Source organism: Nanorana parkeri, unplaced genomic scaffold (genome assembly GCF_000935625.1).
Source record: "Nanorana parkeri isolate BGI_ZX_2015 unplaced genomic scaffold, ASM93562v1 scaffold23, whole genome shotgun sequence".
In the NCBI taxonomy this organism is placed as follows: Eukaryota; Metazoa; Chordata; class Amphibia; order Anura; family Dicroglossidae; genus Nanorana; species Nanorana parkeri.
Genome location: NW_017306291.1, coordinates 360,770 through 374,959, shown reverse-complemented (window position 1 = coordinate 374,959; position 14,190 = coordinate 360,770). Strand labels below are relative to the sequence as shown.

General features: G+C 41.7%; 1 protein-coding gene across 2 annotated transcripts in view; it reads left to right on the top strand.

Annotated features, from left to right (window-relative positions):
• Positions 1-10,859, top strand: part of SPAG6 (sperm associated antigen 6) — a 138,906-nt gene extending 128,047 nt beyond the window's left edge. For both annotated transcript variants that reach the window (XM_018564095.1, XM_018564103.1), the window contains 2 exons: positions 8,416-8,561; positions 10,779-10,859. In XM_018564095.1, the coding sequence (XP_018419597.1) occupies positions 8,416-8,561; positions 10,779-10,848 (216 nt within the window). In that variant the 3' untranslated portion in view covers positions 10,849-10,859. The remainder of the gene's footprint in view (positions 1-8,415; positions 8,562-10,778) is intronic.
• The last annotated feature ends 3,331 nt before the right edge of the window (positions 10,860-14,190 follow it).

The following is a 14,190-nucleotide window of genomic DNA, read 5'->3' as shown; positions in this document are numbered from 1 at the left end:
GGTTCTGCATATATCTACTGCTTGCTAGCAGTAGATATATGCAAACAAAAGTGAGGGTTTGATAACCCTTTAAAGTGACATTAAAGGCAAAAGATTTTTTCCCTCCCCCCAATGTGTCAGCACTTACCTTAAATTATATCTCTTTTTCCGATCTTCCTCTTCTTTCCTCATGTTTTCAGCCTTCTCTCCAGCTCTCCGATCCAGCGCTGACTGCTCTGCCCTTCCGATCCAGCGGTGTCTGCATGCGGGTGCACGCGTCCATAGACTTGCCTTGCGTCCCTCGTCGCGTCCCGGCCGAAAATGAGAAATGCGCATGCCCCAAGATCCTTTGCGGCCGCTCGAGAAATTTCTCATTTTCGGCACGGGACCACGCACGGAACACAGGTGAGTCTAAACCGTTGTTTGAGCGTTTTTGTTTTTTTAAAAACTTTTTGCATATATCTCCTGCTTGCTAGCAGGAGATATATGCAAAAAAACAGGAGGGTTTAAATATCCTTTAAGTCTGGGGCACTCCATCCCTCACCCTGTGCCTGGATCATGTGTATCACAAAGCTCTACAGCAACAAAACATAGTAATGTGCGGTGTGGATGACAGACCCATTTTAATGACAGTGAAAGGTATGATTTAGTGGTGAAAATTATTAGTGCCCCCCCTATATATTGTTCCTAGAGTCGCCACTGGTGCATTTATACTGCAGTTACTGGGCTGGTATATTAGAATAAGGAGAAATGCATAATCTCATATTTTTCACACCATGCCTGTAAATGCATCAAATTATAAGTTAATGCCCTCAATTTTATTGGCTTAACACTAAATCTGGTGATCTCACGGCCTGGCACTCTTTCTTTGACAGTTTTGCTGTTTCTTACTTGTTTCCTTGGTAACTGCTTGTATATTTAAATGGAAAACACTCACTACAGGATTTTAATATACCATACCTGGCAATACTAAATGGGGAGGGCAAGTATTTCGTTGGCTGAACTGAGAAAGTCTGAGACTTAAGAGACAGAAATACATAATTTTTCCCTTTATACAAGTCATCATTTTGGAAATCAAATTGAATTTTGGGCATCAGTTTACAATAATATGATGTGAGAGTGGAATAAGAAGATCTCTGCAAAGAGCAGGAATGTCACAGTCTGCAACCGGGGCACACAAAATGACAAAAAGTAGTGTGCAAAAAATGGTGTCTGGGGTGAAAACACAGGAAGTATGTGTCTGTGTGTTAACAGGAACGCACTAGAGGCGCAGGTTCTAAGAAGGGCCAGGTGTTCGACAGAGCCTCTAATGGTGAGGATGATTGGCTGCTGGACACCTTCCAGGTTGCGACCCTCTAGCATGCCCACACAGACATAAAGGTTAGTTGCATCACCGAGGTGCTGGATGCAACAGCAGGCAGGGTTGAAGCCTATACACAGACACACAAGTAGGCACAGGTGCAAGGACTCACTTGAATAAGCTGATGATCAATCCAATCCAATCACAGCATCTCACTGTGAGGAAGAGGGAATCCAGACTCACAGGGAACAAGGTAGGTGGTAGCAACCACAGGGATTACAGAGGCAAGAGATCAACAGGAAGTCCGACTGGGTGTAAAGACACGTTGCTCGAACGGCATGGAACAAGTGAACTGGACTTTTAATGAAGAGGTTCAGAGTGGATTGGCAGGAAGCCAAGCAGCTCAGACAGGAGGTAAAACCGGGCGCCGGATCATCACACAGGGAAGTGTGACAAGGAAATGCCCTGAAAATACAACAGGAAGTGAAGAAATCTCTACAAAGAGCAGGAAATGCCCTTAAAATACAACAGGAAGTGGAGAAATCTCTACAAGAGCAGGAAATGCTCTCGTAGGTGTTACCGGAAACAAGTGTGCCTGAGATTTCTCATCTGTTTTTGTTCTGGTGACAACAAATTTTTAATTGTCCCTAACTTTCTATCGCAGTGACGTTAGCCACCAAGACAAACAGGCAGAGTAAATCTGATGGATTCTAACCCCTTACAGTTCTATCTAAAAGGAAGAAAATAAAAGACACCAGACCAATCTCTGGCATTGGAGGAAAATAAATATAACTAAACCCAAGAACAAAAATGTAATACAGCCTACCAGTTACTTACAGTGAAGGACCCTTTCTGCATGAAGCAGTTAAAGCTTATCTGAATCCTGGATTACCGTATTTTTCGCTCCATAAGACACACTTTTTTTCCCCCAAAAGGAGGGGGAAAATGTGCCTGCGTCTTATGGAGCGAATACCTATCGCCCGACACCCGGGACATGCAGTTTCGGGCGCCGGGCGAGTAGTTTCTTTTTGTACATTCAGCCCTGCTCCTGACAAGCAGAGCTGAATGTACAGTGGGAGCTGCTGTTCGTTTAATACAAGCGATCTAAGTAGAGCCCTTGTATTAAATCGAGCGGCGGCGGCATCGGCGATAGTGTCCGTCCCCCGCCGAGGTTCTTCGTCTGCTCTGTGTAATTACTGAGACAGTGCCACCTGTCTCAGCAGTCACTAACTGCAGCTTCTGTGACAGAATTTCTGTCATAGAATTTCTGTCACAGAAGCCATCTGTCCTATCGTCCGGAGCGTCTTATAGACCGCAAAGTATGGTAGTTTTTATTCTTCAGGCTGAGAGCATTTTATAAAGAGAATACCTGTTGGTCCTTCCAGAAATGCATTGTGTATGTCTCGTCCTGTGAAATAACTTAACGTCCAGACTGGGTGACAACAATGGCTCCCTTTATAGATACAGTGGAGTGAGTGAGTATAGGCAACCATGGTTAGGAAATGTGTTACTGGCTGGACCACAAGGTGAAAATAGAGGGAAAAAGGCCTGAGTAGAAAACTGATGCAGCCACCACATCTAAGGACTGATAAGCTGCATTATATTTCATTTGTGGTTTTGCAGACTTCTCACCCCTCAGAGCTAACAGATTCCTTGGTTGAACCTGAATCCAGAACCATTGAGCTGCAAGACAAGAGAGTGCTCACCACTAAGGTGGCATGCAAGACTGGGATCCTTCCTTGTGGTACTCAACCTGTCATCAGACCAATAGGCAAAGCAGTGCAGACAAAGCCAGGAACAGCAGCTATATAAACATATTAATCATATATATAGTGCCAGCTAAGTTACCATAACTTCAGGGTTTGTGTTCAAAGGCATAACTTGCTTCCATTTAGGATGGTGTTGAGTTGCTTCTTTACTGATAGGAGTTACTTTTTCATTTACAATGATCAGCCATAACATTATGACCACCCGCCTAATATTGAGTAGGTCCCCCTTTTGCCACCAAAACAGCCCTGACCCATCGAGGCATGGACTCCACTAGACCTCTGAAGGTGTGATGGGGTATCTGGCACCAAGCTGTAAGTAGCAGATGCTTTAAGTCCTGTAAGTTGCGAGGTGAGGTCTCCATGGATCGGACTTGTTTTTCCAGCACATCCCACAGATGCTCAACTGGATCGAGAACTGGAGAATTTGGAGGCCAAGTCAACACCTCAAACTTGTTGTTGTGTACCTCAAACCGTTCTTGAGACATTTTTGCAGTGCAGCAGGGTGTATTATCCTGCTTAAAGAGGCCACTGCCATCAGAGAATACCCTTTCCAAGAAGGGGTGTCCTTGATCAGCCACAATGTTTAGGTAGGTGGTACGTGTCAAAGTAACATCCACATGACTGGCAGGACTCAAGGTTTCCTAGCAGTACATTGCCCAAAGCATCAAACTGCACTGCGATCACTTCACCTCTCAGTGGTCATAATGTTATGGCTGATCAGTGTATATTTTGACAGGTATTGGGTATTGGCAAACACATGCTTGCTTAAACAAGCTCTTAGAGAGTACATAGAATCCTTCTAATCAGTCATGGCATTTTGTGACTTGTAGTTCCTCACTAGACTGTGCAGATGCTTTGGCTAGACAACTGAGCATATTTGCTTTCAAGGAACTTAAGTAAAGGCTTGAGAAACTGGCTGCATTGCTTACCTCATAATAAGTAACTGCCTAGGGCAGAGTGTTGTTTTCTTAGCTTAGCTTTCCAAATCCAGCAGGTATTTACCATTTCACAGTGACTAATGAGACATTCCCACAGCACAATATGCTTGTAGGTGGCCGTGCTCATGAAGAATACTGACTTCTCACATTCTTTTCATTGTTACTAAATTTGGATGAGAAAATCATTTTACAACACGCCAAAGCAAGGCCAGAGCATATTAAAAAGTGATATATTAGCATTGCCCCCTGCTGAAGTTCTGTTAACAATTCTAAGCCATTCAGGTCCAAAACTAAAATATTATATATATGCCTGCCTTACTGTATAATCGTGGTCCATAGTTGCTACAGGCATCTTTACCTACACAGTGCAATCTTCCCTTGTGTCTGAATGCTCCTCCTGATTTGCTTACTTGCCTCTGCCAATGCATCTGAATGCTCCTCCAACTTGGCTTACGTGGCTTTTCCAATGAGCCTGAATGCTTCTTCCACTTGGCTTACTTAGCTCTTCCAGTCTGTTTGAATGCTTCTCCCACTTGGCTCTTCCAGTGTGTCTGAATGCTCCACCCACTTGGCTTTTTGGCCTACTTGGCTCCTCCCTTGTATCTGAATGCTCTTCCTACTTGGCTTACTTGGCTCCTCCCTTGTGCCTGACTGCTCCTCCCATTTGGCTTACTCGGCTCTTCCCTTGTGTCTGACTGGTCCTCCCATTTGGCTTAATGTATTACTCGGCTCTACCGTTGTGTTTGACTGCTCCTTCCACTTGGCTTAGTGGTTTGTTTGGCTCTACCATTGTGTCTGAGAGTTCATTCCACCTAGTTTATTAGTTACGGAAAAATAAAACTCCTGTATTGCTTTGGAACCTAATCTGCTGATTTTATTTTAAAGGAGTTCCAGAAAGCGTGTCAAAATTGGGCTGATCCCATTATCTAAATATTATGTCTTCTCATGCAGTCTTAGTTATGTTGGGTCTCTTTTTAAAGTATCCAAGCAGAAATAGGAGCGAGGTGCTGGATATAGAGCCTTGAAAAAGAGGTCCTTAAATGAGACAAATGGCTTAGCTTTGGCAGCTCTTTGCAAAATGGTAACTCCCCAAAGACGGGGGTCAACCAAATTGAGAGATCTACGTACAGTTGAGTCAGAAGGAATGCCAAAGAAACAATCTGAGAGCCCAAAAGTATTTTCTTGGATCCGTCATAGAAGATTGATATATTTATTCTATTTTATCAGTGTTTTTTTTATCAACATGCTCCACATGTATCACTTTTTGTAGCCCTGATGAAGGGGGATTGTCTGGCCGCCTGGCCCCGGAAATGCTTGTCTGCCTTTTGTTTTTCCATCGATTAAATACTTTTAGAACACCAGACCTTCTGTTTGTGGTTCCTTCTGGCTCAACTATTCTTATAAAGTAAACAGATAATGAGAGAAACATGGAAGCTATGATGGCCGAGCTCTCCATCTGAAAATTCTAGTTCTTGGCGGTAATTCTGGCTTTCTTCCTTCAACTCTCATGTTCTTCATTTACAAAAGGGACAGAAACTGTTCACTGAACAGCCTTTACACCTTTAATAAATTAACCCCTTTGAGGGGTTAATTTATCCAAAACAAGTATGGGAAATGTGGACTTTCCTGGAAGTTGCACAAAACTAAAATATGTTTTGGGGGCAGTTGACCTTTCAAGTGTATGTAAAGCCACAAGATTTTTTTCATTTTAGATAGAGTAGGGAAAGGTTAAAACGTAATCAGTTTTTTTTTAGTGCTCATGTCCAGCTGGGGAGACACCACAGGAAATGAGAGGAAATCTATCCAAAGTGAATGGATTTCCCATCTCAGAGAGTTGTCATAGGAATAGATGTCCAAATTGAGGGATTTTTTTTATTTATTTCTTTTTGATGACAACTCAAACATTTTGGATTTTCCATTACTTTGTCTCAGTGACAGTGGTCATACATACAAATAGAGGGGTGAATCACCCCAGCAGGTGTACACGCATAAATGCCGGCATAGGCGTTAACGCGCATACACCCACGTAGAGTGTGTATGTGGCTTCCACTTGGAGAACAACTTTTAAAATACTAAGAAAAGCATACAAAGTAATCCACAATTTTGCTCCAAGCTACATCACGAACCTCATCTCAGAATATTACCCAAACCATCCTCTCTGCTCCTCTCAAGACCACCTGCCCTTTAGCCCACTTGTAATCTCCTCCAATATGCAATTCCAGGTTTTCCCCCAGAACCCCTCCCTTTATATGGAACTCCTTACCCCAATCTGCTCAGCTTTCTCCTACTCTGCCTGCCTTCAGGTGATTCCTGAAAGTTCTTAGTGGAAGTCTTTGCTGTCCTCACCTGAAAATGAAACTTTTACTTTTTCCATTACCTCATCGCGCACAGTTATCACCTTTTGTACCACTTGACCACTTGCAACTACCTTTTAGATGATAAGCTCTCACGGCCAGGACCCTCCTAATCCTCGTATATAAAATTGTATTGTAACTGTACTGTCTCCCTGTATTTTGTAAAGCGCTGCGCAAACTGTTGACGCTATATAAATTATGTAAAATAATAGTATTCAAAAATGGCTTGTGTAGCAATTGAATATGTTATTTTTAACAAACTAGTGTTCCTTAACATGGACATACTCATACATGGAGTCTAATTACTGAGTGTTATGAAGGAATTTGAATTTGTAGCAGACGTGTGCCGACAACGGAGACGTCGCCAATCATCTGCATGACTTGAAGCGCACTTTTGTTTAGTAATAAATACAGCACGGTATAGGAGACTGGTAATAGAGGTAGACACTGTGCTTGGTTCTTCCACTGATTTGTAAGTATCATGTTCAGGACATAATCCAGTCCTGCATGCCTCCATGTTGTTCCATTTCCATGGCAGAGGTTACCTTATGAAAAGTTGAAAGCTAATTCAACCTTTAATTCCATGTTCCAGCCATATTTATTGTGTAACATAGAACATGGTGCTATTCCTCAGCCTCCCACCCTCAAACTGCCCCTCTACCCACTTACATGAATTGCAGGGTGATTCTCCCAACAAGCTTCTGTATATTCTGCCTGCACAGCCACATCATTCATTCACAGATCCCTTCACAGCATCTGTAAATGAAAAACTACAAATTCCATCTGCCACTGTGGGGCATTTGTAGTTCTCGTCACCACACTTATTCTATTAATAACTATTAATAACTTCCTTCAGCTGCATAACAGTATGAACCTTGGGTTGAAGGACAGTACAGGAGCCTGGGCATTGCGCCTGTGATCCAATAATCATGGTTGCAATGCTTTAAGGTCTCTGATGAAAAGAAATAATAAATGCATGTTTTTTTCTGTTTGCAGTATAGGTGCATTTATTCGTTTTTTGTAAAAGGTGGAATATGCCTTTAAGTGCAACAGGCTATTATTGGGTATCTCATATTATCCACAGAGGGTCTTTTAATTTTAAAGGACCTCCATCGTGACAGCAGAAGGAGGTGGAAACAAGGTTGGTCTGGATGAACAACAGAGAAAAGCAAGCAATCAGGAGTCCTCACCACTGCAAGAGGCGGCTTAGGCGGTGTCTGTGGATTCAGATAAATGGTTATGGGTTTAGAAGCCTTTTTTTAACGCCAGATAAGCTAGATATGAAGAGCCTTTTTATGGCAGAGTTGGGCTTTAACATACAAAACAAGGGCAATGCCTACTGTCCCTATTCTCCACGGCGGCATATTGTTAGATGCAAGTCGACAAGGACACAATATGGTATGTTGGGCACAGTAGCTCCTCAGCGCCTAAAGGGCTCACAGGATCCCGGCTTTATTTTAACACATTTGTTTTACAATTGCTATTACCTGCATCTATTGTGTTCTCCTACACTTTCTCATATTTGCAATTTGTATGCAATGTCTCCTTCACGTTTTGTATTCGCTTGAATCACATTTTCTCTGCTTTCTGATGTTTTATGTCCTCATCCTGTCTCCTCTTTCATTTTCTTTCAGCTTTTGTTGAACAGACTCTTTATGTGTTTGCTCTTCTCCTTCCTTCTTTCATCTGCTCGGTTTCTGCTCTGTCCCTCCCTAACAATGTGGCCTCTACAACAAGACAAGATACTTAGGTGAGGTCTCCGCAGCAGTTTTAATCTGATGACACTGCTTGTGCCTCATGAGCGCCGTTTCCTCCATTGCTGGCATAGCTCGTTATTTTCTTGCATTTTCATGTCTCAGAAAATGTGCAAGCCTCGGGTCTCCTTTTCTTACCATTGTCAGGACATTTTTTCTGATCATTTAAGAAAAAAAATGTTTCAAGATATTTGTAAATGTGTTGACATTTTTAAGCTTTAATCCAGTGTGGTATGCAGCGATGCTTTGAAATCAGAGATGGGCTTGCGCCTGTATGCATTGTTCCAAGCAATGTTATGATTTTGTGCTCTTCCTTTCCAGGTTCTTCCACATGACAGCAAGGCACGGCGGCTCTTTGTAACAAGTGGCGGACTTAAAAAAATTCAAGAGATCTCGGCGGACCCTGGCTCACCTCTTCAAGAGTACATCAGCACTATCAATAATTGTTACCCCGAGGAGATTGTCAGGTACAGATAGATGTTCAGTACACTGGAAATTATTCTTTGCTGTACAGTTAAAGCAAAGCATGTGGCAGGTAGCCAGTTTAGAAGTAATAATTATGCTCGCTAGTAGCATATACCTGAATGCTTTTTCTTTCCAAACATATGTATATTCCCTCTTAGTAGCAATTTTCCACTTAGTCAAAGAAAATCTTCACTGCCAGCTATTTGCATGTAAACTGAATGTGTAACATAACAAATTCACAGAGCAATTTCACAAGAAAACAATCTCCTTTTTGATAAAAGCACTTAGGGACTTCGGTAAGAATGCACGCTAACAAGAACATTTCTTATAGCCCATAGCAACCAGAATCCTTGTTTAAACCCTGTAAAGATAGAAGTTAAAACAAACTTTAAAGGAGAACTATGGGGTCAGGGCTTTTCCCCATAGTTCTCCTAAGGGTCACGGGAGAACACAAACTAGCGTCCTCCCGTCACCCAAAGCTCAGTATATAGTGAGCTACAGCTCGCGGTATACTGAGACGCCGCAGCCGGACCGGGTTCCGACATTGCTGTCGACATCCACCAGCTGTTTCATTGTCACAGGTCGGCTCAGGTTATGAGGCTGAGTGAAAATCGCCTCATAATTCTCCTGTAACCACATGCATGAGCTAATGCAATTAGGCTACACCAGAATCATAGTTCTCCTTTAATGTCTGAACCCAGTTTTCTCCAGCGCTCTTCTTTTTATGTTGTTTCTATGGGCCCTTATATCACAGTGTGGGGGCAAAGTGATGGGAGCTTGCGATTGAGTATGCTCCTGATACAAAACATCAATGCATATATGTGGAAGCACAGAATAAGGCCAAGCTCCATGCTCCAACATATATGCATATGGCCAGCAGGAAGGAGTTAATTTTTCAACTTTGAGCTGCAACTTTTTCAACTTCAAACAACAAAATTAGATTGCAACAGCGTTCTAAAGCCAGACCACATAACAAGCTATAGGAATTTTCACTCTCTGTCTACTGTACTGAATTCCCAAGCAGCATTATCAGCCCTGCCTTAGTTCTTCCCTGCTGGACTACAGAACACTCCCCTGTTGCATTATGGAGAGGGGAGGTGTTCTGCTGTTCAGCAGGGCTGACAACACTGCTTGGAATTTCAGTACAACAGAGGCAGCTCACTACAGAAAATTGTGAGCTCACTGGATTTCTGCAGGATTATCAGGTATTTTTCTGTATTTGCAGTGTAGAAGAAACATTAAACATGTGCATGTATTGCATATGTGCTTTTTTTTACCAGGCATACCCTTTAAATCTCATTGTAGCTCTTATTATTTTGTGGCAGAATTGACATTGGCATCTGATTGGTTGCTAACGGCAACAAGAAATGTTCTTACTAGCACAATTTTCATACATATGCTATTTAGTTAGTATTGAATGGTAGCAGCTTGACACTTTCCACTACAGTCCTCCTTCAGTGCTGAAGATGTTCTGCCACTCATACACAAGTGTGACCAACTACTACTAGCTTTACTGTGAGATGGATAAATGAGAACCTTCAGAGACATATTGAATAGAAGGTATTATACGGTGCCCTAGCATACCTTTATTTCTTAATAGTGCATTACAGAACACAGGATGGTATATCTGAACCATGAGTTATACTGCCACCTTCAGGAGATTGAATACAGGAAATGCTGTAAGGACAGCCCTGTTTAACCCCTCCCACTCCCAGCAAGCCTCAGTTATTTGCTAGTGTCCTTAGGAGAGTGGATGTCTTTTCTCACATCTGGAAGAAGCAAACAATTTTTTGTTCCTTCCATTCCCTCCTGCCTTTTTTTCAGCACATCATAGCACAGCAATCCTCTGGCATCCTGCTGCCTACACTGACGGATCACAGAAGGCTTAACCCTTCCTGCACTGCAGTGCAAAGTTGTGAGTACCCCTTTTGGGACTTTCCTCGCTTTTTATAGGGGGTGTAAGCCCTGCTGGCTTACACTTGGCTAATACCTAGGCTGCTGTCTCCAAACTGAGTCACTCGGTAATTAATTGCTCTGCTGGCAATTTGCAGGGTTGACAAAGATGACAAATGAATGGTATGACATCTTATGGTACCCTCTGTTCCTTTATATGTTTACTTTAGATTTTAGATCAGAAATGCAGAGTTACTTTATTACCTTATTGTTGTTTCTCCATGTCTTGTTTCAGATGTCTAATCACTTTTATGTTTATTTTCCAGGTACTATTCCCCTGGATATTCTCAGGCACTTCTGGAGAGGGTCGACCATTACCAACCTATCCTTTCCTAAATTTGCAAAATATATATTTTTTATTTACATGCCTGTTTTTATTATTGACACTGAAATATATACTTTTAGAGCAAAATGAACATTCTATGCAGACACTGTTGTGTAAAAAAAACTACAATATTTAATATCTTGGTTTTCTATCTCTAAGTAAAAATATTGTCGGCGAATGAATGTGTCTGTCTGTCTTTATGTCATTCCTCTAGCCCAGCTGGCTGGAGTTGTTCTATTGCAGTGCACTGGTATAATATTGTATCTTACGCTATGTATTATATTGCACTGTATATATATTTTTTTAAGCTTAAAAAAATAATATAGACAAAAATAAAAAACTGATCAAATATTACAGTAATTTGTTTTTATAATTCAACACTGAAATGGGTAAATAGGAATATATTTTAATTAGGGATGCACAGAAATTTCGCCCGCCGAAACATATCAGCCAAAAATTGCACTTTTGGCAAAATGCTGAAAGTGCCATCTTTCGGCCGAAATAGAGGTGCATCCCTGGTTTCTCTCCTCCCCGCTGGGCGCTGCTCTGTGTCCCAGCGGGGAGGAGAGAAAATGTCACAGGAGGCCGAGCGCTGTGGGAGGAGCTGGTCTATGAGCGGCCGGCGTCTCTCCTCCCGGAGACAGCTGTCACAGAGGCCGAGCTCTCCTCCCCGCACTGCCGGCTCACCCTCCTGTGACAGCGGGTCAGGATGGAGAGCGGGTACAAGCAGTCAGTGATCAGTGATCGCAGACTGCTTGTAAATAATTGAGGACATACTGTAGTATGTGTACTGTGTCCCCAATTATGAATGAATGAGAAGTAATCTACATCAACTCCTGATCATTCATGATTGTGGTTATAGTAAACATACTCTGTCATCATGTTATGAATGAACAGGAACACTCCGTATAGAGGATTCCTGTTCATTTATTACAGATGAGAAAAAGAGATTGAGGACTCTGTTTAGACCCCCAATATTTCCCCAGAGCACCCAACAGTAAAGTAAAAACATTAAACTATTTAATAAAAAATAAATAAATGTAAAATATAAAAACACTTTAAAGCTTATAAAAAATAAATACAAATAAAATATTTTTTAAAATGTGAAAAGTTTAGAAAAAAAAACATTTTCAGTTTCGGCCTGACATTTTTTTAAATTTTGGTTTCGTTTCTGTTTTGAACTTTTCATTTCGGTGCACCTCTAATTTTAACGTCTGTTAACAAAATATGCTCAATTGGAATATAACTGTTTTATATGAAACAATTGTTTTGATAGGCAAGTTTATATTGCAGTATTAGCCCCATGCACATAGGCATATGATTTTATATAGGATCTTGGTTGCTAGGGAGCAGCTCCTGACCCTAGCATCCTTGGTTGCTAAAATGCAGGCAGATCATGCCCCTTGGTTGCTACCACGCAGGTGTCTATTCAGGGCCGACATGTAGTGTTTAATCTTCAGCACAGACACCGCTTATTACACATTGTAGATATTTGCATGCTGGTCATAAGCAGCGGTGGCAGCCAATAGAGTACATTTGTGCTGTATCTATGTGAACTTTAGTACAAACATTTATGAATATGCATTTATTTATTTATTGTATTTTTTTAGCACAGACATATTACTCAACACTTTATAGAGTTAGCATAACTATTTACATTAGTTGTTGTCCCCCGCCGAAGAGCTCACAATCTAGTGTCCCTATACCCTCACACACTAGGGCCAGTTTGGGAGGAAGCTAACACTATCAGGGTTATTCACAAAAGGGTGAAGAGTTTGGAGAAGAAAGGAAAAGTGAACAATCTAGGACAACATAGCGGAACTGGAAAGTGAGCTGAATTGGAGAATTTTTCCAGTTCAGCTATGTTGTCCTAGATTGTTCGCTTCTCCTGTCTTCTCCAAACTCTTCACCCCTTTGTGAATAACCCTGTATGTTTGGTTTTGTGGGTAAAAACAAATGTCAATATTCTACACAAAGCAGCACAAGCTCACCTCTAGGGCACATAGAAAACAGTTGGGGTGCTGCTCTACGGAGACTTGAATGTCACTTTGTGACAGTTAAATAAAAAGTTATAAAAAATCAGATAAACAGTGCCTTGCATTGTAAAAACACAATGGACCCATGCCCTAAAACAGCTATTTTAGGCATGAAGGAGCCCTAAATATTATTAAAGCCTTAATCAAACATACCAGCGCTGTTTTCTGCAGTGTTTTTATTTACAATCTGCGTACATGGTATGCACAGAGTATGCTGCCTCTGGTGATTACTGACACAGTTACCAGTCTGCTAATGTCAGCTCTCAACCGATCTTTCAAACCATCAAATGTCTTGAATGTGCAGCACCATGGCAACTGCAGATCTAAATAGAAGCTAAGATGGCACCATCCTCAGTGGTTTGGGGGGTTTAGTTCTACTTATAAAGGAACCTACTGTGAAAGAAATATAGTAACTAATGTTGCTGCAGAAATTAGTGGGTCAAAGGCCATCTGAAGCATGACAGTTAATGGCTTGTCAAAGTGACACTAAACTCGGGAGTCAAATCTTGAAATACATTCAAGTACCTTAACTATTAACAATACTGGACCTTATTTATGTATTACTCGGCTGTAGATCCTCAAATCATCTCTGATTTGGTGATTACACTGTCCTTCCTTCTGGAGTGGTGGCTACTTTTGTCCCCATGGTCCCTGTGTGTGTTTTAAAGTAAACACCACTCCAAGCCCGCTCCCGTGATGTACTACAATCTCACATTTAGTTTACTCCTTTGTATTAAACTTGTAGTCTATCACGGGAGTGAGCTTGGAGCGCGGACTACTTTATAACACAGACAGGGACCATGGTTCCTGTGTTTTTGAATTTTACTTGCATAAGACTGAGGAAAGTGAACACAGCTTCACCTCATTCACAAAGCTAAGTAAAATTTCACTTTGCATTGTGAGCATGCTCTACTCCTTGAGTAAATCAAACTCTTTAGGCTGTGAGAATATTGGTAATACACAGAATGCATTTAACTAACCCATTTATGTTCTTTACCCATTCATGAACAGGCCACTACTTGGACTTCAGGCTGCCTGATCTGCTCATGCTTATTCCAGGTCAGTGACCAACTAGTGAAGGAAGAATAGGGATGACAGTCTTGGTGTATGGACCTTTAGAAGCAAGTCAACATAGGCAGCTGCCATATTTCCATCCTGACTGTTTTCCTTTAACATAACTCTGTCACTGTAAAAAGTTGTTAGCACATATAAAATGTAGGTACCTAGAGGTCAGGAACCGGGAAGTGCCTGAACATACCTGGAGCAGCTCTCCTCCCACTACTACAGCCAAATGCTCTAAACGGTCGAAGGTCTTAC